Below are 25,624 nucleotides of genomic sequence, written 5' to 3'. Positions count from 1 at the left end.
TTCATCTAGTAATTCATAAAATGAGGGCTATCGCGTATGAATTCGCCACTAGAGGCGCTAGTGTAGCGTGAGGTCTCCGAAATGTCAAATCTCATGGTTTTTGGGTGAGCTACGCGGGTTTATTTATAATTAGAATAATTTTGTGAATATTTTGCAATATCTGAAATTAATTATGGCAAATATGCGTTCCGGGGCAATGAATGTCTGTGTTTTGAGACAGTTTTGTCTTTCGGAAACCTTTGTCCTCCCTTTTTTTCCGAATAAAACGGGGACTATGCAACACTGTGGCATGCTCGATATTTTTATGGTACGGTTTTAAGGTGTATTAAATATGATTTTAATCTAAACTTTGTTTTCACGCCCGTAATAACACTTTGAAAGCCATACTTAAAAACCTCACGCAACAGTGCGCCATCTAGTGAGACAAAAAACGATAGCCCTCATTAGTAATGACCGCGATAGTCGATAGTGTTTGACGAATTAGTTTCTTTTTTCTTAGCTTAGTGGGTGTATTCTCCTTCGCTACCAAAATCTGCTGAATAGGATAAATGAATAAACAATTATTCTAATTTGACATGTTTTATTCTTTATTGGATATATCACAAGGTGTGCTTCGAAAGTCTATGATCTGTGTAAAGCTAATTGTAAGTGTACCACAAAAGGACTGACCGTTCAAACAAAAACCTAGCAACACCGATATCCCTAAAACTAAATATTCGATTGCTGATTAATTACAAACTTAGTTTTTGTACCGCAGAACATTGTACTGACATTACAACTGTCAAGCCATCTGAGAGGGATACAGTTACACTATTAGTGTATTTCATATTTGTTCTAATTACTAAGACTGCGACAGTGACATCGCTAAATGCTGGTATGGAATCTTCATTTGTTGTGTTAATATCCACATACTTCTGCCGTATGGACAAAGATAAGTGAGACAACTGACAATACTTGTTTAAAAAAAAACTGCACCTCTCATTCGGATCAACGCCACAATAATTGACAATTCCACTAATAAGCTTTTGTTTTAACGGTCATAGAAGTTTAATTCCAGCCAGTTAGTTCTTAACTTTGAGTTTGTCAGCGAGCGAGCACGACAGGCCAGTGCCGTCCGGTTCTACGTTCAACTGTTCGACTTTGCTGTCGTTGATAACCATAGAAAATCGCTTGGAGCGGAACCCGCCGAGGGGGGGCAGAGTTGTGCCGAGGTCCAGGGCCTTGACGAAGTTGCCGCTGGGGTCGGCGAGCATGCGAATCTGAAAGCGAAAAGGAAACAGGTTATAAAATACCCTTGTAGTAAGACTTCCAGGTGTTTTTAAATTATTCGGGAATAATTATAACAGATGGTTGAATTAATTTGTCTAAGCTTTAAACAGAAGACTCACCTCTGTAAAGGGTTTTCCGCAGTACATTACTGAACATTGGTCAACCACGACTAAAATCCTGAATAATACAGGGTCTTCAGTCAAACTAACTCAACCACCTGCTGAAATATGCCAAATAAAGGAGGGTGGGCTAATTGGCCTAATGACCAATAAGGACAAGCGATATGTCACTGGATAGCTTATTTTAAGTTCTAAAACTTTTACTATGACAGGTAGTCCCAAATCTGTCTGAAAAAAGTTACCACTGCATAAAAGTAGTTTTTCGATACTAAGTAAGTTCCTGTATGATTTTGTATCATGATTATGTTTTATATACGTTTTCATATTTTTTTACACAGCGATTCGAGATTGCCCGCCGTACAAATAGTTGTAGAATATAAAAAAAACCTTTCCAATGATATAAGGCTTGTCGTTATTGATTCCTAGCCCAGAGTCCATATAATACAAATCTGCCCATCCTCCTTTAAAAATATTCTATTATTAATGTGGGATATATACCGTTTTGTTCTCCCTGTATAATTTCCCGTTTATTATGTCTCTCTCGATGCGTATATATTTTTATTTTTCCCTTAACTTCTTATTTTATTTTGTAAGGTAAATGTGTCAAATGAATAACTTGTTGTTTGGAGTGCGACATGGGTAGTACAATGCACAATGTCCTTGGCTGTTTGGTTTGTGTTCTACCATGACGCAGTTCAAGAACTTAACGAATAAATACAGAAAAATTAATAGGTAACTTCATTTCGCAATATTTTTGAAATAGAAAGAGTAGAATTTAAATGAGGGCGCTACTTTCTCAGCAACTGTCACATTTTTGGAATGAAACGCCAGCATGGCAACACATTCCTATGTAACTTTTTATCTGCAAATCCACATACCAGCAGCATACCACTCTCAGGTCTGCGATGCACACATGTGCCTGTAGCTTATATATTTTTATGCAAGTAGCTGGTGGGCCAATCAACTATTTTACCCACACTGGGCGTCTACTACGTTAAGTACCAAAATTGTCTCTGGCGTTACCAACAAATCGTACTTCCAACAAGATGATTCACGGTTTAATAGGTTGAACTTACGTAGGATGGTATGTATTCATGTACGTACACCATCTATTAAATTACAGAAAAAACATGTTTACTTACAAAAATCTGCAATTGTTTGAAAAATGTCGTGTACAGATTAGTGTGGGTAAAAAAGTTGATTGGCCCTGGTAAGCAGGCGTAGGCGTAATTTCGTAAAAATATGATACAAACTACTTGCAAACAACAATGCGCAAGCTAGAGGCATGCGGTAGGTATAGTCGAATTAATGAACTTGTGAGCAAAAATTTGATCAAAAATATCTGACTGGACACGACTCTATTGTTAACGGCGTAGAAGCGTGTCAGTTCAAATATTTTTGATCAAATTTTTGCGCACAAGTTTATGAACTCGACTGTACTAAGGCCTTCATTGTGATACCTTTACTTCCAAACGTCAAACATTCAATCAAATTCACTAATTAAAATTTATCATAGCATTTGCAAAAGATTACATATTTCCTTGATATCGGAAATCAAATCAGTTTTATCAGTTAGAGCGTTATCTATACCATCATACTAACATAATAAAACTGGCATCAACAGATTACCAACCGTAACTTTATGGTAACTCGCTCCAATAAGATAGAAACTCAAGTCTAAATATTGACGAAATCAATTGCCAGTAGTGCATGAATTGGTTGATAAGACATGGATGACTTAGCTTTTTTTATGAGCGACCTTGGAGGTAGTTTGTGCCCAATACCAGCCAAAGGTTGTTTTTGTGATAATCCAGAAATCAATAGCCAATGTTAGCTGTGACTAAAATAGCCGTTCTAATCAATAACAATATCTACTTTGGACCAGGGGACCTAATTTTAGGGTTCCGTAGCCAAAATGGAACCCTTATAGTTTCGCCATTTCTGTCTGTCTGTCTGTGTGTCCGTCCGCGACTTGGCTCAGGGATTATCAATGCTAGAAAGTTGTAATTTTGCACGAATATTGCATTCATGCATTTAAAAAAAACCTGTACTCAGCTCGGGAATCGAACCCGGTTGTTTTGAAAAAAAAAAAAAAAACTTCGAACAGTGCAGTTTTTCTTGTTATTAAAATCGATGTCATGGTTCCTAAGAAGAAATTTTCGTATGTCGTATAGTTTCAGACTTTCCCATACTGACCGATATAAATGGGCCACCCTGTATATGTAAACTATGCCGACAAAATGGTACAATTAAAAAATTAAGAAAATTTTTTTTTAGAGTACCTCCCATAGACGTAAAGCGGGGGTGATTTTTTTCCTCATCCAACCTTATAGTGTGGGGTATCTTTTAAAACCATTAGGGGTTGCTAAAATGATTTTTCGATTCAGTGATGTGTTTGCAAAATATTCAACTTTAAAGTGCAAATTTTCATAAAAATCGAGCGTCGTCCGCTCTAAAATCTAAACCTAAAATATAATATCAACCTTACAAGGCAAACTATAACGGTTAAGTTTTCATGAGAATTATTAGTAGTTTAAGAGTAAATAGCAGCCTAAGGTATAAAATATTACCTAAACTTGGAATATTCCATACAAAATACGAAATCCGTAGAAAAATATTACTTAATTTTTCCGTAATGGCTACGGAACCCTATTTCGGGCGTGTCCGACGCACTCTTGGCCGGTTTTTATTCTAATCACATCACTACACTGTAGAGTCTACAGGGTATCCGGTATTTAGGTTTAGGTGATACACTGGAGTATGAGGGAGGAAGTTTAACTCTTAAGGGGCTGTTTCACCATCCATTGATTAGTGTTAACTGACGGTTAAATGTGATGCCGTCTCCGCACCAAACCTAACCGCCAGTTAACACTAATCAATGGATGGTGAAACAACCCCTTAATGTCGATATTTAAAAAACCTATTGGTAGTCATTACACGGACCCGGCACCTAAGGTCGGGAATACACAATGCTGCTTGCACAATTTCGTGCAAGTATCTGCTTGCATTGCTGTATCAATTTGTATGAAGTTTGACATACTTCCGCCAGGTAGGTACTTACTTACAAAATCAAAATCCTGCTGGTTTACATAAAATTTTGTTCATGTATCGGATAAAAAGAAATAATAAAAGTAGCTACTGACTGTGCCGTCCGTAAAAAAACATATTTTATCCAATGACACGACAATGTACGACGTGAATTACATTAAAACGGTACTTCCGTTACTCAAGCAACGACCATTTAAGTTTGAGAATGTCATTTGGTTTAATTAAGTGCAACTGTACACAGCAAGGCCAACGCTCGAAATAACAAAGATAAGCAAACAATAATGTTGCCGTGCGACTCGGAAAGTACAGTTAGCATGCTAATGAAGGAATTGTCAAGAGGTACGAAGGTCGTAAGGTAAGTTACACGCGGCGACTTTTAGCAGAGCAGCGACAAACGCGCGACTGTATTGCGTCGGCGACACTATACTATACGCGCCACTAAACGCACTATACGTGCTATGCTATAGCATCTATGGTGTAGCTTGCCCCAGTTGGGCCCGGTAAATTAATAAAACATGTCACCGATTGTTCTAATCGCAAAGTAAGCAAAATTTATGTTATGGTATGACCACAAAACAGAAATGTACGTAAATGTATGTACGTATGAAGTAAATCTCATGTACATACTTCACTTTTCATACCTATGCTCGGCGGTCGCTCTAGGGTTGTCAACTATGGCTTATATACAAAAAACTATTGTGGTAAAGGCACTCACATCTAGTTGTGAAATATAAATTAAGAATAACTGAAATATTTTAAATGTTAATGTCATTACTACAAATTTCTCACAGAAAAAATCGCGGATAAAATATCGGACCGCACGACACGAACTTCGAGTTTCGAGTTTCGTAGTAGCCCTGCAGTGTCCATGTGTGCGGTGCTCGAGCACACTGTATGTAGATTGATTTCTGTACCTTTCTGTTTTGTGGTATGACTACTAGCAGGGTAGGCAGCACTAGCGCTGGCTACCCCACTGTGGGGGTGGCGCATTACAAACTGCCTACCCTGCCTGGGTACGGTGAAGGAATCTGAATCACGTACCAGGGTAGGGTGGAACCTTTGTGCTACTAATGTCATGTTGACATCCCATACATTTTCCAAAGAAATCATAGTAAAATTGATTATGAAAAGGTTCCACCTTGGTGCGTGATTCAGTTTCCTTGACTGTAAGACAAGATAGATACATATTTTTAAATATTTACTTATAGACTGAGAGGTGGCAGGAATTTTTAAAACGATCATGGAAACGGTTAGACTCATTTTTATGTGTTGTAGAGTGGTCTGCTGATGTGAATAATTTTGGTCTGCCTGCTTTCAGTGGGTGCAACTTTGAGATTATAGCGCATAAAAGAGGCTTTATTGTTGCGAAAAAAAAACGATAACAGAAATGGTTAGTTTTAGTACATATTCAAAGTATGGCGTCTCCTCATGTGAAACGAATTGGTCTGCCTGCTCTAAGTGGTTGTATTTCAGAGCTATGATGCTCGCAAGATGCTTAATTGTAAAGAAAATTCAAGGTAATGGTAATCAATAAAATAAATCTCAGAGACCGTTAGTACTAGAAAGCTGTAATTTGGTACAAATATACTTATCTATCACGCCAACAAAGTGATAAAATAAAAAAAATAAAAAAACATTTTTTTAGGGTACCTCCCATAGACATAAAATGAGGGTGATTTTTTTTTTCTCAACTAACCCTGTATTGTGGGGTATCGTTGGATAGGTCTTTTAAAACCAATGGGGGGTTGCTAAGACGATTTTTCGATTCAGTGATCTGTTTGTGAAATATTCAACTTTAAAGTCAAAACTTTCATCAAAATCGAGCGTCTCCCCCCTCTAAATACTAAACCGTTGGGTGGAAAAATTTGGAAAAATTAAGGATGGTAGTAAGTATATCAAATTTACAAGAAATATTATAACGACTAAGATTGTTTGAGAATTTGTAGTAGTTCAAGAGTTACTAGCAGCCTAAGGTATAAAACATACCTAAACTTGGAAGATTCCGTACACAATACGAAATCCTTAGAAAAAATTTAAGTACTTGATTTTTTCCTAATGGCTACGGAATCCTTTCTGGGGCGTGTCCGATACGCTCTTGGCCGGTTTTTGTTATTTCAACTTACTTGTATAAGAAGTCCTTCTCTAAGAAGTTTGGCTAAGTGCCACTTGCAAGCGCTTGAACGACACGTGGTTGAGTTGAAGGCTTCGTGCGTGATTCCGATCAGTGCTCTGTGGAGTCCGGATGTTATTCTCCATGATTCAATTCGACTACCTCCGTCAAAGCTGATCTCACAAAGCTGATTAATCTATCTCACTGATTTAGAGCAGATTGTCGGGCTCTCAGCAGATTCGCGCTACTGGTAGTAAGTCTCAGCGACACGTCTTAGTCGTTGGTAGGTTATTTGGCCTTCACTTAGCTCGAGTCCACTCGTGTTCAATCGAGCTCGGGAGCCATTAGCATTCACCTATTCAGCTGGTCAACCTCTTATGTTGTGTAACAGCGCTGTTTTCACTGATGGCACTTGCTCCGGCCATGTTTATTACCTCTTGATATCTCTCATGTCATCCAGCGCACCGTGCATCAGGAAGCGTGCGTCTCGTTAACTTTTACCTGCATCTCTCACTCCTGTCGTAGCGGCCCGTTCTCGTCTACGGACTATGGTGCATGACTCATTTAGCACGTGGAATACTCAACTTGTCCGCCATGCTTACGCTTGCCATCCTCAAGTTCTGACAGAAGACGCGCTTCGTCACCCGCTGCTCTGACATTCGCGTACGTGGCCGCTCCACCGAAGTGGTCGCCGCATGAGGTTGGACTCAATGCAACCTACCTACATTGGCTCTGCGCAGCACTTTGGTATTCCGCACATGATCAGACCATTTGATCCTTCAAACTTTTCGGAGGCATCTTAGGTGGAAACGGTCTAGCATGCGGATGTGCCTGTGATACGCGGTCCACGCTTCAGCAGAGTGCAATAAGTTAGGAAGGACGATGGACATGTACACAGAGATCTTTTGTGACTAGTTTAAGGTCATGCGAACAGAAAACCTTGAAATCCAACTTACCGAATGCTGCAGCTGCAGCTCCGATTCGGCTGTTAATCTCGGCGTCAAGGTTATACACACACACGCGCTAGCACACAACCTTGCTTCACCCCACAGGTAACGGGTAAGAAGTTTGATTGTTCACTGTCAAGAGAGATGCAGCACTGCATGTCGTCATGCAGGAGTCGGAGAAGTCTCACAAAGTTTTCTGTGCATCCTGTCTTACTGTGTACCACCCATAGAGCTCCTCGAGGGACACTATCAAAGGTTTTCTCGAGATCGACGAAGCAGATGCACATGCGGCGGCTTTGCTCTCTGTTCTTTTCCTGTAATTGCCGCAGTGAGAAAATAGCGCCCAGATTAACAGCCAAATCGGAGCTGCAGCTGCAGCATTATATAAGTTGGATTTCAAACTCTTCTGTACGCATGACCTTAAACTAGTCATAAGATCTCTGTGCACATGTCCATGGTCGTTCCTAACTTATTGTACTCTGCTGAAGCGTGGATGGTGTATCGCAGGCACATTCGCATGCTAGACCGTTTCTACCTAAGATGCCTCCGAAAACTTTGAAGGATCAAATGGTCTGATTCGTGTGTGGAATACGGAAGTGCTGCGCAGGGCCAATGTAGGTGGCATTGAGTCCTACCTCATGCGGCGACAACTTTGGTGTTGCGGACACGTAACGCGAATTAAGTCGAATGCCAAACTGAGTCTCAGGCAATATTTTTTCAGAAAGTTCCTTAAGGCGGTTCATTAGGACTCGGGCAAATATTTTTCCAGGGACTTACATCAGAGAAGTACTCCTTTGTTCTTAATAAGACTTTCAAGGCTGATGGGACTCTCTCTTTTCTCCACATCAGCTGAAAGTGCTCCCATACGGCCGTATGCAATTCCTCAACGCTGTTTTTGAGCAGTTCACCCGGTATAAAATCAATTCCGACCGCGCGCTTATTTTGTTGTTGCTTAATACTTAGCAAGAACAACCTTGCTTTGTCTCAGCGGCTAGTCCAGCTTTATGTCAATAGGAAGTGGGAAATTGAGCGAACGTGTTCCAGGTCAACCGACCTATCTACGTTCAGCAGAGAGTTGAAATGTTCTGCCCATCGCATCAGCACTTCTTCCTTACCTTTAAGAAGGCCTTCGCCACTAACAGGCTTAATGGGACTTTTGCAAGTGAAGTCGTGCCGATTAGCTTTTAATTTCACCATAGAACTTCCCTAGCTGATTAGTATTTGCAAGCCACTGCAAATAGCGAGCTTTGTCTTGCCATCACTTGTCTTTTGTACCCCTGTGCTGCCGTAGAGGACGTCGGTTATCAATCGCCTTTCTAAGGACTCCATCATTCTCATCAATCCAATCCTCGTGTTTTGGTTTTGGACTTTCAGACCTCAATCAGCATCAAGATCTCCATGATCTTATTAGAAAGAGGCAACGCAGCAATCAAGTCATAGTATATTTTCCTTGATCCCGAGATCCGTAAGCCTATCAACGGTTAGAGACGTCGGCTTAGTTCTACCAGATGTACAAGGCAAGGAGGATGGAGGCGGAGACGAAGTTTCGTGACAACAAGCCTATGATCGGTCCAGAAGTGTGCACCACGCATGACACGGGTGATTAGGACTTTGGAAACATCTCTTTGGCGTACGATGGCATAATCTATCAGATGCGTGTTTGGACCTTGGATGCATCCACGTGTTTTAATGCTTGGCGGGAAGTCTGAACATTGCGTTTGTAACTGCAAGATGAAATTGTGCACAGAAATTTAGTAGCAGCTGTCAGTTATCGTTCATTCTGCCTACTCCGTGTCTACCTAGAACATTAGGCCATGCAATAAAGTCCTGTCTGACTCTGGCATTGAAATCACCCAACAGAAGGATCTGCTCCCTGGGTCGTACACTCTCCATACAGTGACTCCACGGAGCTTATCCAACATACAACATGATAACATTAAGGTAGTTGTTGTTATCCAGGTGGAGGCGCAAAGTGATCACGCGGTCCGAGATGTGCACCGGATTCTCTTGTAACTTCTTAATGAGTTGATCCTTGAACCGCAAATCCTACGCCTGACCTTCGCGGCTCGGACGAGGCGAGTCCTTTCCAGAAGAATGTGTACCCGCCACCTTGCTCCACCAGCTCACCCTCATCAGCAAGGTGTGTTTCGCTGAGAGCAGCTACATCGATATTATAGCGAGAGAGTTCCCGAGCTACAATGGCGGTCTTATGCTCTGGGCAGGCGTTGTCATTACGATCAAGAAGAGTTCGCACGTTCCATGCACCAAATCTCATTTGCGATTGATATAGTATTATTATTATTTATTTTGATCACGTGTTTTAAGATGCGAAGGCAGCCGCGGTTACACTACACCTTCCGTGTGTTTGGCGTGAGCTTTTTTCAGGACACCTTTTCTAGCCCCTTCCAAGGCTAAGCAAAGAAAGCAGTACCACCCTTAATAGGGCTGCTCTGATGCTCCGGGTGCTGCCGAACCCTCTCAGTCCCCCCAGTGCAGAACGAAGCGACCACGGTGTCATACAACACCCCAGAGCCGCCCACGTGTTGGCCTCAGACAAAGCCCGGTTGCATCAAACCAAAACCTTTCTACTTCAGCCATTCGCCGTGGGACTTTGTTGCTTCTAATATTTGTATAAATGAATACGGACTCCTTAATATGTAATGGTAATTCACCGTTTCACTTGATACCCAGTAGAGGATTACAAAGAAAAATCAAGTAATCGTGAAACCAGGAATCGATTACGAAATCCCCATCTTTGTTACCAAAGCTGATTACATTATATTATATAAGTTTTGAGGTACGTGCTAAAGAGAACCATGAAAAGTTGCACCATAGTGCCGTCTCAGTGGGAGAACGAGGCCGCTAACCGACAGGAGTGGAGAGCTAAGGTGAAGACTAAACCTCCACGACTTTGAACTGAGACGGCGCTGTGACTTATAACCAAGCGCGATAATCTGAGAGCCCGACTATCTGCGGCAATCAGTTATAATTATAGTGTAATCAGCTTTGGTAACAAAGATGGGGATTTCGTAATCGATTCCTGATTTCACGACGCTTCAACTCCCGGTGTCGTTCATGCGCTTGCAAGTGGCACTTAGCCAAACTTCTTAGAGAAGACTTCTTACACAAGTAAGTTGAATTAACAAAAACCGGCCAAGAGCGTATCGGACACGCCCCAGAAAGGATTCCGTAGCCATTAGGAAATCAAGTACTTAATATTTTTTCTAAGGATTTCGTATTGTGTACGGAATCTTCCAAGTTTAGTATGTTTTATACCTTAGGCTGCTAGTAACTCTTGAACTACTACAAATTCTCAAACAATCTTAGTCGTTATAATATTTCTTGTAAATTTGATATACTTACTACCATCCTTAATTTTTCCAAATTTTCCACCCAACGGTTTAGATTTTAGAGGGGGGAGACGCTCGATTTTGATGAAAGTTTTCACTTTAAAGTTGAATATTTCACAAACAGATCACTGAATCGAAAAATCGTCTTAGCAACCCCCATTGGTTTTAAAAGACCTATCCAACGATACCCCACAATACAGGGTTAGTTGAGAAAAAAAAATCACCCTCATTTATGTCTATGGGAGGTACCCTAAAAAAATGTTTTTTTTATTTTTTTTATTTTATCACTTTTTGGCGTGATAGATAAGTATATTTATACCAAATTACAGCTTTCTAGTACTAACGGTCTCTGAGATTTATTTTATTGATTACCATTACCTTGAATTTTCTTTACAATTAAGCATCTTGCGAGCATCATAGCTCTGAAATACAACCACTTAGAGCAGGCAGACCAATTCGTTCACATGAGGAGAACGCCATACTTTGAATATGTACTAAAACTAACCATTTCTGTTATCGTTTTTTTTCGCAACAATAAAGCCTCTTTTATGCGCTATATCTCAAAAGTTGCACCCACTGAGAGCAGCAGACCAATTCGTTTCACATGAGGAGACGCCATACTTTGAATATGTACTAAAACTAACCATTTCTGTTATCGTTTTTTTTTCGCAACAATAAAGCCTCTTTTATGCGCTATATCTCAAAGTTGCACCCACTGAGAGCAGGCAGACCAATTTTTCACATCAGCAGACCACTCTACAACACATAAAAATGAGTCTAACCGTTTCCATGATCGTTTTAAAATTCCTGCCACCTCTTAGACTATACGTATCTAACATTCAGTGTTATCTTCGGCGCGGGCGCCGCGGACGTGAGTGTTTTTTCATTGTCCGCCGCTAGCCGACGAATACGTCGTGCGCGATTAGCGGCCGCGTTTCCGCGCAGGCTTGCGCACGCGGCATGCTGTAGGTATAAGCACCTTTGATAATGCTCAGTAAATACAAACCATCATCATTCATGTCAGCGAAACGTCCACTGCTGGACATAGGCCTCCCCATAATGCTCTCCACTCAGACCGGTTCTGGTGCTTCCGCATCCACCGCGATCCCGCGTTCTTAACCAGGTTCGTCGCTCCATCTTGTGGGACCCTAGCGATAGTCTCGTCTCCCGGTCGCGGGACGCCCATTCGAGAAACCTTCCTGCAACTGCATTATATAACCTAACTAACTTAGAAATGTGCCTAACCCTTGACATTATTGTCATTTTAAAAAATTCAATTATTACTCAAAATTGGCGAAACCCGATTTTCAATATAATTAGTTATCCAAACTAAGTGAAAGCTATCCTACTTGTCAACTTACCCACATCGATTACCCAGTTCCTCCCCATTCGGTAGGTGTTGTTTGGGTTAATAATACATGTTTAGTACTTTACTTTTGTGTCGCTTAAAATCCAAATCAATTAGTATAAGATTTTGCATGTCATATTAAATATTTTCCAAAAAGTCACATTCCCGCCGCTAGAGGGCGCTACGAGTTCCAAACTGATGTTTAATTTATATTTTTTGCAATAAATTTGTCTTGCACTGGATACCGCTTAGAACGGTAGTTTTGTTATTTCTCCTACACCTTCAGCGTACGGCACATAAAAGTGGTCCTTACCGAACGGATTATAAGAACTATTTTTCAAATCCCGTGAACGTGAATTAACCTCATCGATTAACCTCATCGAAGTTGTTTACGAGTTAAAGTTGAAAGTTAAAAACGGACATTATTAAATAAAGAATAGACTAAAAACTAAGGACAAAGTGAATTTACAAGTGTAATAAACATTAGTGGGAACTGTGAAGTGTGAAAAAAAAACTAGTAACTAATCATGGAAGAGTACATTGTGGAACAAGAAAATACTTATGTTTTGATTATTTCGACGATAAGTAATTATAAGAAAACACCGAAACAAAGATTAACTAAAGGTTATGTACAAGTACGAATGGAAACCCTCACTGATTATTGGTCGAAATTTCGTAGCAATCATTTGGCAATGTTGAAGTTAGTACCTAAACAAGAGCGTAGTCAGTACGAGTATTTTACCAAAGATTATTTTACTGAGTTGGAAGAAAAGGTTGTTGATATGAAGGCAAATATGATGGACTTTATGATGGCATCGCCGGCTAAAGGAAGTGAAACAAATCCCTCAAGTTTACCGTCCACCTTTGCATCATCGAGCGCACATGACGAAGTAAAATTACCAAAAATCAACATTCCCCAATTTTCTGGCGATTATCACGAGTGGACTTCGTTTCAAGATTTATATGTTTCGCTAATACACAATAAAAGTACACTTAATAAGGTACAGAAAATGCATTATTTAAAAAGTTGTTTATCAGGTGCAGCTGAACAGTTATTAAAGCATATACCTATAACTGAGAACAATTACGACACGGCGTGGGAAACTCTTAAGCAAAGATTTAACAATAAAAGAATCATTGTCAATACGATATTGAGTCGATTAATAAATCAACGAAAATTGACCTCAGGAACAACAAAAGGTTTACGAGATTTATTAGATACGACGAACGAATGCTTAAATAAATTAAAAAACTTACAAATCACAATTGAATCGTGGGACATATTGATAATTTATTTGATTGTTAACAAACTCGATCAAGAATCGCATAAAGAGTGGGAACAAGATTTGGGAAGGCTAAAGATTAGCGAATTACCTAAACTAGAAATGCTAACAACATTCTTAGAAAAAAGGTTTCGTATATTAGAAATGATTCAGCAGCCGGGTTCAACTTTATCGAACTCAGCTGTTAAACAGAGGACATTCCACACTAACACAGTGGAACACACATGTGCTTTCTGTAACCAAGATCACTTACTATACACTTGTAAAGAATTTGGAAAATTATCAGTGGAGAAGAGAGTGGAATATGTGCAAGGCGCGCGGCTTTGCTTCAATTGCCTGGTGCCGGGGCATTCTGTGAAGTTCTGTAAACAAAAATCTTCATGCCGCCGATGTGGGAGAAGACATCACTCTCTGCTGCACAGTACGTGGAATAAGCAGTCGGGGAACTATACCAAGGACCCTGTGACCTCAGCCCCTCCTTCTGACAACAAAGAAGATATCAAGGAAGAAAAAGAAGATAAAAATAAAAAGCATATTATTTCTCACTTCACTGCTGGGAGGCAAGCGGTGCTGATGCCGACTGCACTAGTACAAGTAAAAGCTGAAAATGGGGAAAAACACTTGATGAGAGCGCTACTGGACCCCTGCTCGCAAGAATCGTTTATCACCGAGGCCGCTGCTCAAAGGCTTAGGTTACGACGGGCATCTATTAGCGGACATGTAACAGGAGTTGGCCAAATGAAGACTATACTCAAACATTGCACAGAATTACAGTTTTCATCAAGAATTGAGCCCACACTTACAATGAAAGTCACAGCGTACGTTGTACGTCACCTCACCGACATGATGCCGGCAAAAAGGATTGATATTGGAGAGTGGAAATATTTAGATCATCTGGTCTTAGCAGACCCTACGTGTCACATGCCAGGTCACATCGACTTGCTCTTAGGAGTCGAAGTTTTCAGTGAAGTTCTTAAACCTGGTGTGATTAAAGGCCCCTCTGGTTCCCTCATAGCTCAAGAGACTCACCTCGGTTGGGTTGTTTCTGGTATAGCTAAATCGGGCACCACTGATATTAAAAACATCGTCAGCATGCATCTAAATGTCGATTTGCACAGCATGTTGAAGAAGTTCTGGGAGTTAGAAACCATAGAAGAAGATACTTACGCACTAACCTCAGATGACAGGAAGGCAGAAGAGAATTTTGAAAATACACATAAACGAAGCAGTGATGGCCGTTACGTAGTGAGATTACCATTCAGAGAAGAGCCACCAACCTTACCACTTAACTCGCGAGACATTGCAGTCAGAAGATGGATTGCCTTAGAGAAAAGATTAGAAAGAACACCATCTCTGAAAACCGATTATAACAACGTGTTACAAGAGTATATAGATTTGAATCATATGAAAAAGATTGAGGGTGATGATAGTACGGAAAAATGTGTCTACCTACCTCACCATGCTGTAGTCAGAGACGATAAAGAGACCACTAAAGTCAGAGTCGTGTTCAACGCATCCTCTGCTGGTGCAAATGGAGTTACATTGAATGATGGATTACTTACAGGACCGACCTTGCAGGAAGATTTGAGAGACATTCTGCTTCGTTGGCGGACACATAAAGTTGCATATGTGGCGGATATAATAAAGATGTACCGACAGATAGGCGTACACGAAGCAGATACGAATTACCAACGTATTGTCTGGCGATCTGATCCCCTCAAGCCGATTGAAGACTACCGTCTACTTACAGTGACGTTCGGAACTGCTTGTGCGCCGTACTTAGCTATTAAAACCCTACGACAAGTGGCGATTGATGAAAGTCGGGACCATCCTGAAGCTCAGCGTATAATTCTGGAAGACTTTTATATGGATGATCTTTTGTCAGGCCATGATACAGAGGAGAAAGCTATAAGGGACCTAAAAATCGTTACCGAAATTCTAAAAAAAGGGGGCTTTAAGATGCAAAAATGGAGCTCGAACAGTAAAAGGGTCTTGCAAGAAGTCGAATCCAAAGAAAGGGAGGAAAATATAAAACTAGAAGTAAATAAACGTGAAAACATAAAAACTCTGGGTATTATTTGGAAAACTAAGGAAGACAAGCTTAAGATAACAAACAATTTAAAAGACTTGCCAGTCAAGCCTGTTACGAAAAGAAATGTGTTGTCGGATATAGCTTCGCTATTTGATCCCCTGGGATGGCTGGCCCCTTCTATTGTCATCGCTAAAACATTTATGCAGAAATTATGGACACTGGGAGTGAGTTGGGATGAAGAACTGCCTGAAGTTTTGATTAAAGATTGGCAGACATTTAGGGACGAGATCCCCGCATTAACTGAAGTTGAAGTAGATCGCTGGATACACACCAAGGAAGATAAAAATTCTATTGAGGTACACGGATTTTGCGACGCCTCCATAAGTGCTTATGCGGCCGTAGTCTATGTGAGAGCCATTAAACCTCAGGGGCAAATCAAGGTTACTTTACTTACGGCTAAAACTAAGGCAGCTCCGCTGAAGCAAGTGTCAGTCCCAAGGCTGGAGTTATGCGCTGCTGTTCTACTTAGTAAGCTCCTAAATCATGTTGCAAAAATAATGAAGTTGAGAAAGGAACAAGTATTTGCATGGTCCGACTCGCAAGTAGCACTAGCATGGATTAAGGGCGATCCAGTTCGGTGGAATCCATTTGTCAAGAACAGAGTCAATGAAATTAATAAAATCACTGTTATCCAAGACTGGTACTACGTCAACACCAAACAAAATCCAGCTGATCCTGCATCACGTGGCCTGTTGCCTAGAAAACTGTTGTCAAATTCGCTTTGGTGGAATGGGCCAATATTTTTGCTGGAACCAGTGATTGCCTTACCCAAAGACAACATACCTGAAACAGACTTAGAATGTCGTAAAAACATAAAATCATTGGTGACGGAAATGGATATAAACGAAAATGAATTAATACTTACCTTAGCACGCAGATACTCATCCCTCAAAAAACTTATTAGCGTCGTCGCCTACTGCAGAAGATGGATGTTACACCTGAAAACAAAAAAGGAAAATAAGGAACACTTACCTGGTTATTTAACATCAGAAGAAAGACAAGAGGCTCTTACTATTTGCTTGAGAAAATCACAGGAGCAAGTGTTCAACTCGGAAATTCTTGATCTGAAAAATAAAAAGCCTGTTAAAAAAGGAAGTCGTTTGTTACCACTCTCCCCCTTTTTGGATCCAAAGGGCGTGCTAAGAGTGGGCGGTCGGCTACGCCATGCAGAACTAGAAATGGAACAGAAATATCCTATTATTATTTCAAAGGACAATGCTCTGTTGCCTCTTCTTTTGGCTGAAGCTCACAGCAGTACTCTCCATGGCGGCCCGCAACTAATGATGACATATCTGCGATCAAAATATTGGCTGATTAATGTTGGAAATGAGATTAAAAAATACGTACGCAGATGCGTAATCTGCATAAGACAAAAAGCAGAGACTAGTACACAGCTGATGGGGGACTTACCTGCTGTAAGAGTGAAGCCGGCTAAACCGTTTCTTTTCACGGGTGTAGATTTTGCTGGACCTATCAATGTGCGCATGAGCAAAGGTCGCGGGGCCAAGAGCAACAAAGCCTATATTTCACTTTTTGTGTGCATGGTAACTCGCGCCTTCCACATCGAACTGGTGAGCAATTTAACCTCTCAGGCATTCCTAGCGGGCCTTAAGAGATTTGTGGCGCGGCGAGGGCGATGTGCAGAGATATGGAGTGACCACGGAACGAATTTTGTCGGGGCTAAAAAGGACTTGATCATAATGTGGCGTCGGTGCACTTCTGGTTTACCTGATGAATTTGTAGCCCAGCTGGAAGACTTGCATATTAAATGGAAATTTATCCCGCCGGGAGCCCCTAATTTTGGCGGTCTATGGGAGGCAGGCGTTAAGTCAATAAAATATCATTTGAAGAGGGTCGTGGGCAATTCTACACTCACGTTTGAAGAACTAACCACCTTACTTGCCCAAATCGAAGCCTGTCTCAACTCTCGCCCCTTATCTCCACTAAATGATGATCCTAATAGTTTTCAACCATTGACCCCAGGCCACTTGCTGATTGGCGAACCGCTTGTTGCTATTCCAGATGACGATTTCACGGAATGGAAGACTCACAGTTTGACTAGATGGCAACTGACGCAAAAGATGCTACAAGATTTTTGGAAAAGGTGGCAGTGTGAATATTTAACCCGATTGCAACAGCGTCCCAAGTGGAATCGCGTCCAAAATGATCTGCAGTTGGGTGATTTAGTGCTGATCAAAGATCAACGACTGCCTCCAGGCCAGTGGCCAATGGGCCGTATAGCTGCTAAACACCCCGGTTCTGACGGGCTGACACGTGTTTACGATATACGTACGAAATCTGGCGTTATGCAAAGACCTATTACGAAACTCTGCGTTTTACCAATGTTAAAGGACTCCGTCCTTTAGGGGGGGAGTATGTTTGGGTTAATAATACATGTTTAGTACTTTACTTTTGTGTCGCTTAAAATCCAAATCAATTAGTATAAGATTTTGCATGTCATATTAAATATTTTCCAAAAAGTCACATTCCCGCCGCTAGAGGGCGCTACGAGTTCCAAACTGATGTTTAATTTATATTTTTTTGCAATAAATTTGTCTTGCACTGGATACCGGTAGTTTTGTTATTTCTCCTACACCTTCAGCGTACGGCACAACGCTTACAGACAGATTAGCGTCAAACTTATAATTACCTCTTTTTTACGTGGTGTTTTCAAACTCAAACTCACAACATTTATTGACATACGAGTAAAAAAAAAACACTATCTACATCACAACAAAAACACAGTAAAAACATAAAAAGAAGAAGAGAGAAAAAAGAGGCTCGCGCTGTAGTGGATGCCAAATGGACTCAGCTCAGCATGTGCCCTGTAACCGCCCTGTAAGTTTTCGGTTATAAAATACGTCTCGATCGCGTTCGCGTTTAAACCTCAATTTATATGGAAACACGAAACAGCACCTCTAGTGGAACGTTTGCGATGTCGTGTTTCCATACAAATTGAGATTTTAACGCGAACGCGATCGAGACGTATTTTGTACCGAAAACTTACACTAAAGGCACAGAGCTGCAGCGCTGGTTTTCAGCTAAATCCCGGTGAGTGTTGCAGTGCACCCACGTAGCTGAACGCGTAATTACTGTAGGTTTTTAACCCCGTACTGTCCAAATTCCCACAGGACGTACATGAGATTGCCAGCTACAGCTACATACATAAACCACCTACAAAATGCATTGTAAGGAGTTTTATCAACGAGCCATTGAAAACGCGAAGTCCCCGCCATTATTGGCTATCAAGTAGTCGCGAATATTGCTATTACTATTGTATTGCTAAAACCGACCACCCACACCTCTGACGCACCTCTAAGATTTAATTTAATGTTATCGCAATACGGATGAGTAATTTTATCCGTACATACCCAGAAACCACCGACTATGCCAATGCCTCAATACCTCTCTGCCAATGGCCAAAACAGGGGAGGTATGGTTTTAAAATTTGCGGGTAAAAAACCTAACAAGTCTATCATTTGGTAGCATGGTGAATGTTTTTCTTGCTCTGAAGATGAGCTCAGCAGGGCTACTACGAAACTCTAAACTCGAAGTCCGTATCGTACCGTCCCTCTCGCTCTCGTATTAAATAGTGTAAGTGTCAGAGGACCGCACGACACGAACTTCGAGTTTAGAGTTTCGTAGTAGCCTTGCTGGTTGAGTTTGTGTGATGTGTGTGAGACCAGCGCTGGCTCCACCAAAGGAGTCGCATTTTATGCTGAGGCGGGACCATTTTCGGGCACAATAAGTATTTTTAATTATTTTTTGTACTTTGCATTCTCATTTTATTTATTTCACTTTATTATTATTATGTTTTTTTGCTATATCAATTATTTATGACCCGAATATTTTTTTTCATTTTCATTTTTTTTTGTGTGTGTCCTTACAGTGCGAAGGTGAAGGAACTACATGAACACACTTTTTGCATAAACGTAGCTATCATAAGGTCGCGGGTGAGCAAAGTAAAAGTTCATTTTAGTTCCTGGAGAAGTCTCTATTAGGTAAAAACCTCCCCTCATTGAGGTGGCAACGCAACTATGTCATCTCACCAGAGCCTTCCGGGCCTGCCATGCCGTCTTTATAAATGCAAAACCTTATTCATAGACTCTGGCCAGCGAAAGCTGTACACACATTTTTTTACAAAACTTTAATCTGGTAGGTACATTTTTGAGACGGTCAAAATAGACATATTGACATTTTTTTTTTTAATGGCAATATACTACATATTGTCATTCTAGCCTGTCTTAGATCATTTTGATACTTCTTCTGTAAGAAAAAATAAATTATTTTTTGTTTAAATCAACCCTACCATCCTCAAAATGCAAATGTTATAAGATTATGTTAGAATTAAAATGTTAGAAGATATAATTCAATGCCAATCTGGTCAAAATGGTCCAAAAATTGTTGCATCTGAACTGTATACGTAAATGGGCACTGACAAAGATCATAAAACTTACCAAGGCACTCCTAAAGTGCATCATCAACTTTCACACATTACTTACTTACTACATGAATTTAACGCAGCTTTTAGAGTCCGGAGTATGATTTAATATCTGGAAAATTTAAATAAAATCTAAGTATTACTGACACTTGAGGTATTCCATCTTAGGGCCTGGTGTTGCAGATGTTTATGGGCTGCGGTGATCTCTTACCACCAGGAGACCCATTTGCTGTGGAAAAAAAAAGTATCAACATCGTTTGATCAGTGTATAGCAAGTGTTGTCAGCCTCTTTTTTTTTTATTTGCCGCGGTTTCTCGTGTACAGCTTTCGTTGGCCAGAGTCTACGAGTACGTCTAAGCGACCCAGTGTGCCCACAACACGCCGCACCTAAATCGTGAGTGCCAATAGCGAAGATGTTCGCATTCCAGCTGGCAACGACTAAATGTCGTCGGGCTCCCAGAGAGGTCGCTGCGAGGTCGCGCACTAGCAACATAATGAAGGTTTGGCAACAGGTTTAAAAAGTTACTAATGTAGGTACAGATGTAGTAGCAGTAAGCAGCGGCTGCAGGTTACTGAAATGTCTTCGGCTAATAATATACAATACGCAAAATGTACACTACACGCAAAATGTGCAAACATAAAAATGTACATACGCAAAATCTACATCATGATAAATGTACATCGTGACAGATTGACGCAGATTGTACAATCAATTAAATGTACATATGATAATTGTACAATATGCAAAATGTACTCCACGTGATAGTGGCAAAATGTACAAAGGTAGAATGATCAACACGCAAATTGTACATTACGGAAAAATAACAATACGCAAAATGTACATACTTGAACCTTGTAGTGACAAACATACCCGCTTCTTGCGTCGGGGTTTTGGTAAACCACCCTGCTTACTGTAAACTTGTACTTGCACATTTAACGTTTTGTACGATTGACGATTGAGCATTTTGCGGATTGTGCATTTTGCATTGAACAATTCGCGAAATGTGTATTTTTCTTTTTACACATTTTGCGTTATGTGCTTTCAGCGTAAGTACATTTTGCGTACTGTACATTTCGTGTACTGTACGTTTGTCATGATGTAGATTTTGCGTATGTACATTTTAACTCTGCACATTATGCGTGTAGTGTACATTTTGCGTATTGTATATTATCAGCCGAAGGCACTGAAATTTACTGAAACTGATTGAGAAAATAAGATAAATATGAACTTATACGAGAAAATACGACAGAAAAACAATTACATTTTCATTATACAATACAATACACATATACATACATTACATTTGATTTCTGACCTTGGCGTAGAACGTTTTCACAGTTCATAATTAGAATAAAATATTGTATGGGCGTGCCCTTCCGTTACGAAAATTATTAAGAAAAAAACATCTGGAGACCCTGTTTTTCCAGCTCGGAACCATGGACTGAGTCTACCTCCCAAATTTTGTTTGTTTGTCGGAGAGATAAACTCAGGCTACAACTTTAAATAGAAATGCAGGGCTATGTTTTTCATTTTTAATTTTAATCTGTAAGATTTGTATTTTTTGATACTAAATGATACTTGAAAGAAGTTTTTTTTTAACTTATCAGTCGCATACGAGAGGATAAGGGTCACACTCACAAGACACTAAACTACCACGGCTTTATGGTAAGTTACCTGTTAACTGTGTTTATTAGGCAATCCAAGCCCTAGAATACGGCCTCTGTCACTCCCTGCATTCCTATTGGCAAGAATCTCAAACGTTGCGAAATCTGCGCGTGCGTCTGAACAAGTGTACAAAGTTAATTGTGCTGCCAAGGCCGAGGCTATAGAGCACGAGCACGCATATCCATAGATAAGCTAGAGGTAACCCACTGATTTCCTACATATATAAATATTCGTCCATGCACTATTTACCGTGAACAGGTTCAACTTTGCCCTCTGGCCCCAACATTGCCTGATTCAATTTGGAGTCGATAACTAGCACCCTTCTATGTTTTTAAACTTTTATCCCCCCGTAATAATAATTCCCGTGTAGATAAAGTTTAAAACCTATAAGAGTGCTAAGTTATCGACTCTAAATCGAATCAGGCAATGTTGGGCCAGAAGGCCAAGCAGTTTACGTACCCTTTTTGAGGTTGAATTTCCAAAAACCCGTTTATAGGCCAATCGAATAAAATCCTTAAAAAGCGTTTTGGGGAATTAATTTCCAGTAAGCTGCAAATCGTTATAAGTAATACCTGCAGTAGCAGTATTGTATCCGATGGCATACCTACCTAACTCAAGCATCTCTTGCTCCCCGTACTGCCTATCAAAAATATCCACTCCACAACACTGCACCTTATAAGTAACAATTTTTTACTAAATAGTGAGAAACGGCTGTTCCAAGAACATTGTCATTGTGTATTTTTAGGGTTTCGTAGCCAAAATGCCAAAAACGGAACCCTTATAGTTTCACACTATGTCTGTCTGTCTGTCCGCGGCTTTGCTCAGGAACTATCAATACTAGAAAGCTGTAATTTTGCACGGATAAACTATACCGACAAAATGGTAGAATAAAAAAATCTAAAAAAAATGTTTTTTTATGGTACCTCCCATATAGACGTAAAGTGCGGGTGTTTTTTTTTTCTCATCCAACCCTATAGTGTTTGGATTTTGTTGGACAGGTCTTTTAAAACCATTAGGGGGTTGCTAAGACAATTTTTCGATTCAGTGATTTGTTTGTGAAATATTCAACTTTAAAGTGCAAATTTTCATTAAAACCGAACGTCCCCCCCCCCCTCTAAAATCTAAACCGGTGGGTGGAAAAATTTGAAAAAATTCAGGATGGTAGTAAGTATATCAAACTTACAAGGAAAACTATAACGGTTAAGTTTGCTTGAGAATTATTAGTAGTTTAAGAGTAAATAGCAGCCTATGGTATAAAATATACCTAAACTTGGAAGATTCTATATAAAATACAAAATCCTTTGAAAAATATTACTTATTTTTTTCGTAATGGCTACCGAACCCTATTTTGGGCGTGTCCGACACGCTCTTGTTTTTAATTATTCTCAGTTTGTTGTCAGAAAAATTAGCTCTCTTACGCTCTGTTCTTAATCTAAATCCTTAAAACCATATACGTGCATTTATAAAGGCATGCAAGAGCACTCACACGATCGAGGGCACATTACCTATTTATCATATCATTATATCGATAAAGTTCTGTGGGCAGTTCGATATAAGCTGCACAGTTAAGTTGGTAGCTCCGCGGTATGCGGAGAGCCTTGACTGGCTGACCGAGTGACGGGGTTCGACGCCGGCCGGTCATTCGCTGGGAAGGCCGTTTGGTAGGGTTGACATGAGTAATAGTCATTGTACGGTGCTACGGTAATGTATAACAGTAGAAACTACATGCCCAATGTAATGTTTGCTATTAATAACAGTAAGCTTAGGATCTCTCCATTTGTCGATCCCTGTTGATTGCTCCTCTCTACTCTACTACTCAAATGTTGACTAGCGGAGAATCTGTACTTAATCGTATTTGGTTTTTGTACAGCAAAAAGTTTTGTTTTACCGGTAGTAGTTTTTTTTTTGACATTCATAAGTGCTTGTTTTATTTAGCCTAAATTGAATACACATATTTTGACTTTGACTTTAACTACTACATAATAATAATAAAAATAAATAACCTATAATAAAATAACAAAAAAGATAGCCTAAAATGTAGGTACCTACTACATTTTTACCTTCCTTCAGAAAATAACTTTTTCCCTAGACGGCAAATTCAACTTTACTCAAGGCTTTTCAAGGCAAAATTGAATTGCCACGACATGCTGGGCAAAATTAGAATTCTTCCTTAATGCTGGACAGGCCAAAGTTGTTTTAAAGAAACAACAACACAAAAAGGACTTTAGAACCTAAAATGTAGGTAAATACACTTTTGTTTGTAATACATTATTGTCAACGAAACTTTATTATTACTTACCTCCTTAGGTAGATATCGCCCGATAATGTCAAACGTTTATTCGACTCTGATTCCAAAATTTGCTTCTATATTAATTATATTTCAAGTGGTTAGAGAATCTGACTACGAAGCTTGAGGTCCTGCAATGGGTTCGATTCCCGGCCGGTGCAGATATTTGTAGGAATAATGCGAATGTTTGTTCTCGGGTCTTGGATGTTTAATTATTTAAGTACGTATTTTATCTATATCAGTATGTTTATCCGCTAGCAGCTGAGTGGCTAGGTACAAGCTTAGTTTTGGGACTATGTTCAATTGGTGTGAAGTTTCCTATATATTTATTTATTTATTCAATTAGCGTCGTTATCTGATTTGACAGATAGTTCAATCACAGATTACGCACAGCAAAATATTGAGCGCCTAATGAAAATTAATAGCAATGTTACCCACTTACATTGCTATAACATAAAAAGAGGCGTTAGTAGTTTCATTGCTATGACTTTTATATAGGCGTCTGAGACGAATAACTTTTAATATTCGTATGTACAGTCAGCATCAAAAGTTTTTCTTGTACTTTGTCGTTGTAAAGCCACGTACTTACCGCCATACAAGATTGATAAATGTGTTAATGTGACAGAGGTAAAAAAGTAACCAGCTACTTTTTGATGCTGACCGTACCTACTTTAATTGTTTTACTATACATCTCTTGCATTTATCTCCTGTTTCTGTACTAATTACCTACTATTTATTGGTGTTCAATAGAGTCATATTGTATTGTATTGTAAAAATATTTGCGTAACTAACCTAACCAACATAAAGTCGGAAAACCGCTTTGTCACTTCAAAGTTCAATATTTCAAAAACGGCTGAACTGATTTTGATAAAAGTTATAACGCCCCTCTTTTTGCGTCGGAGGTTAATAATCAACAACTGCATGTACCAAATTCTTCCTTCCTCTTAATATGGCTTTAACGTAATCGTATCTTTATTTCTTAAACCGCCATTTCGATAATAAACTGTCAAGTGGCCATCTTGGATCCGTTTATTTGCAAAGTTATTGGTGCCGGTGGAGGAATGCCGAACTAATGCTGGTCAATAGTAATCCGGCTTGTTGTTGGCGAGTGGCGCCGCGGTGGAGCGCACGAGTAAGTTTGTAATACCTACCTGCGCGTCAGCTTGCTTCCGCATTAGGTGCATCCTCTTAAGGGGAGATGGTATCAATTTTAAAGTTCGTAAAATTAGTTTTTAATTACTAGTTACTGGTTTTATTATCAAATGTCGAGCATTTAAAATTCATAAGGAAAATCATCGACAATAAGCTGATTTCCAATTTAAAATATTTATTAAATAAATAAAAACAATTACTTCGGCCCAATATTGGTACGTTTAAGTGTAAAAAAAAAATGGCACGGATGTCTAATTTTTCATGATTGGTTTTTTGGAGTCTTTTAATATTTTTATTTCAACTCCAAATTAGTTACTTTGTTGTTGTTGTTTTTTTTTTTTTTTTTTAAACCATTCATAATATTTTGATTGCTTAGTAGCGACATCTCTTATCTGGATGAACGGTTAGTTCCGAAAGAATGTGACGAAACATAGATGTCGCTAGTGCTGCTGCTTAAGTAGCATAGTAGAAATAAGCAACCTGAGATATGTATGCATAGGAAAAATTCGTGT

The 25,624-nt window shown here is 39.8% G+C and overlaps 2 protein-coding genes and 1 pseudogene across 2 annotated transcripts in view; 2 read left to right on the top strand and 1 right to left on the bottom strand.

Moving 5' to 3' along the window:
- Nucleotides 1–25,624, top strand: part of Rhp (GTP-Rho-binding protein rhophilin) — a 214,970-nt gene that overhangs the window by 39,703 nt on the left and 149,643 nt on the right. The gene's annotated exons all lie outside the window — the stretch shown is intronic.
- LOC141441469 (peroxiredoxin-5, mitochondrial pseudogene) lies at nucleotides 561–1,287 on the bottom strand (annotated as a pseudogene).
- Nucleotides 12,435–25,624, top strand: part of LOC141441885 (uncharacterized) — a 15,385-nt gene continuing 2,195 nt past the window's right edge. The window contains exons 1-2 of the mRNA XM_074106777.1: nucleotides 12,435–15,862; nucleotides 17,705–17,855. Coding sequence (XP_073962878.1) covers nucleotides 12,719–15,862; nucleotides 17,705–17,855 — 3,295 coding nt within the window. The 5' untranslated portion in view covers nucleotides 12,435–12,718. The remainder of the gene's footprint in view (nucleotides 15,863–17,704; nucleotides 17,856–25,624) is intronic.

Source organism: Choristoneura fumiferana, chromosome 24, assembly GCF_025370935.1.
Source record: "Choristoneura fumiferana chromosome 24, NRCan_CFum_1, whole genome shotgun sequence".
Lineage (NCBI taxonomy): Eukaryota > Metazoa > Arthropoda > Insecta > Lepidoptera > Tortricidae > Choristoneura > Choristoneura fumiferana.
The sequence above is the reverse complement of the archived record's forward strand: the minus strand, read 5'-3'. Positions and strand labels throughout refer to the sequence as shown.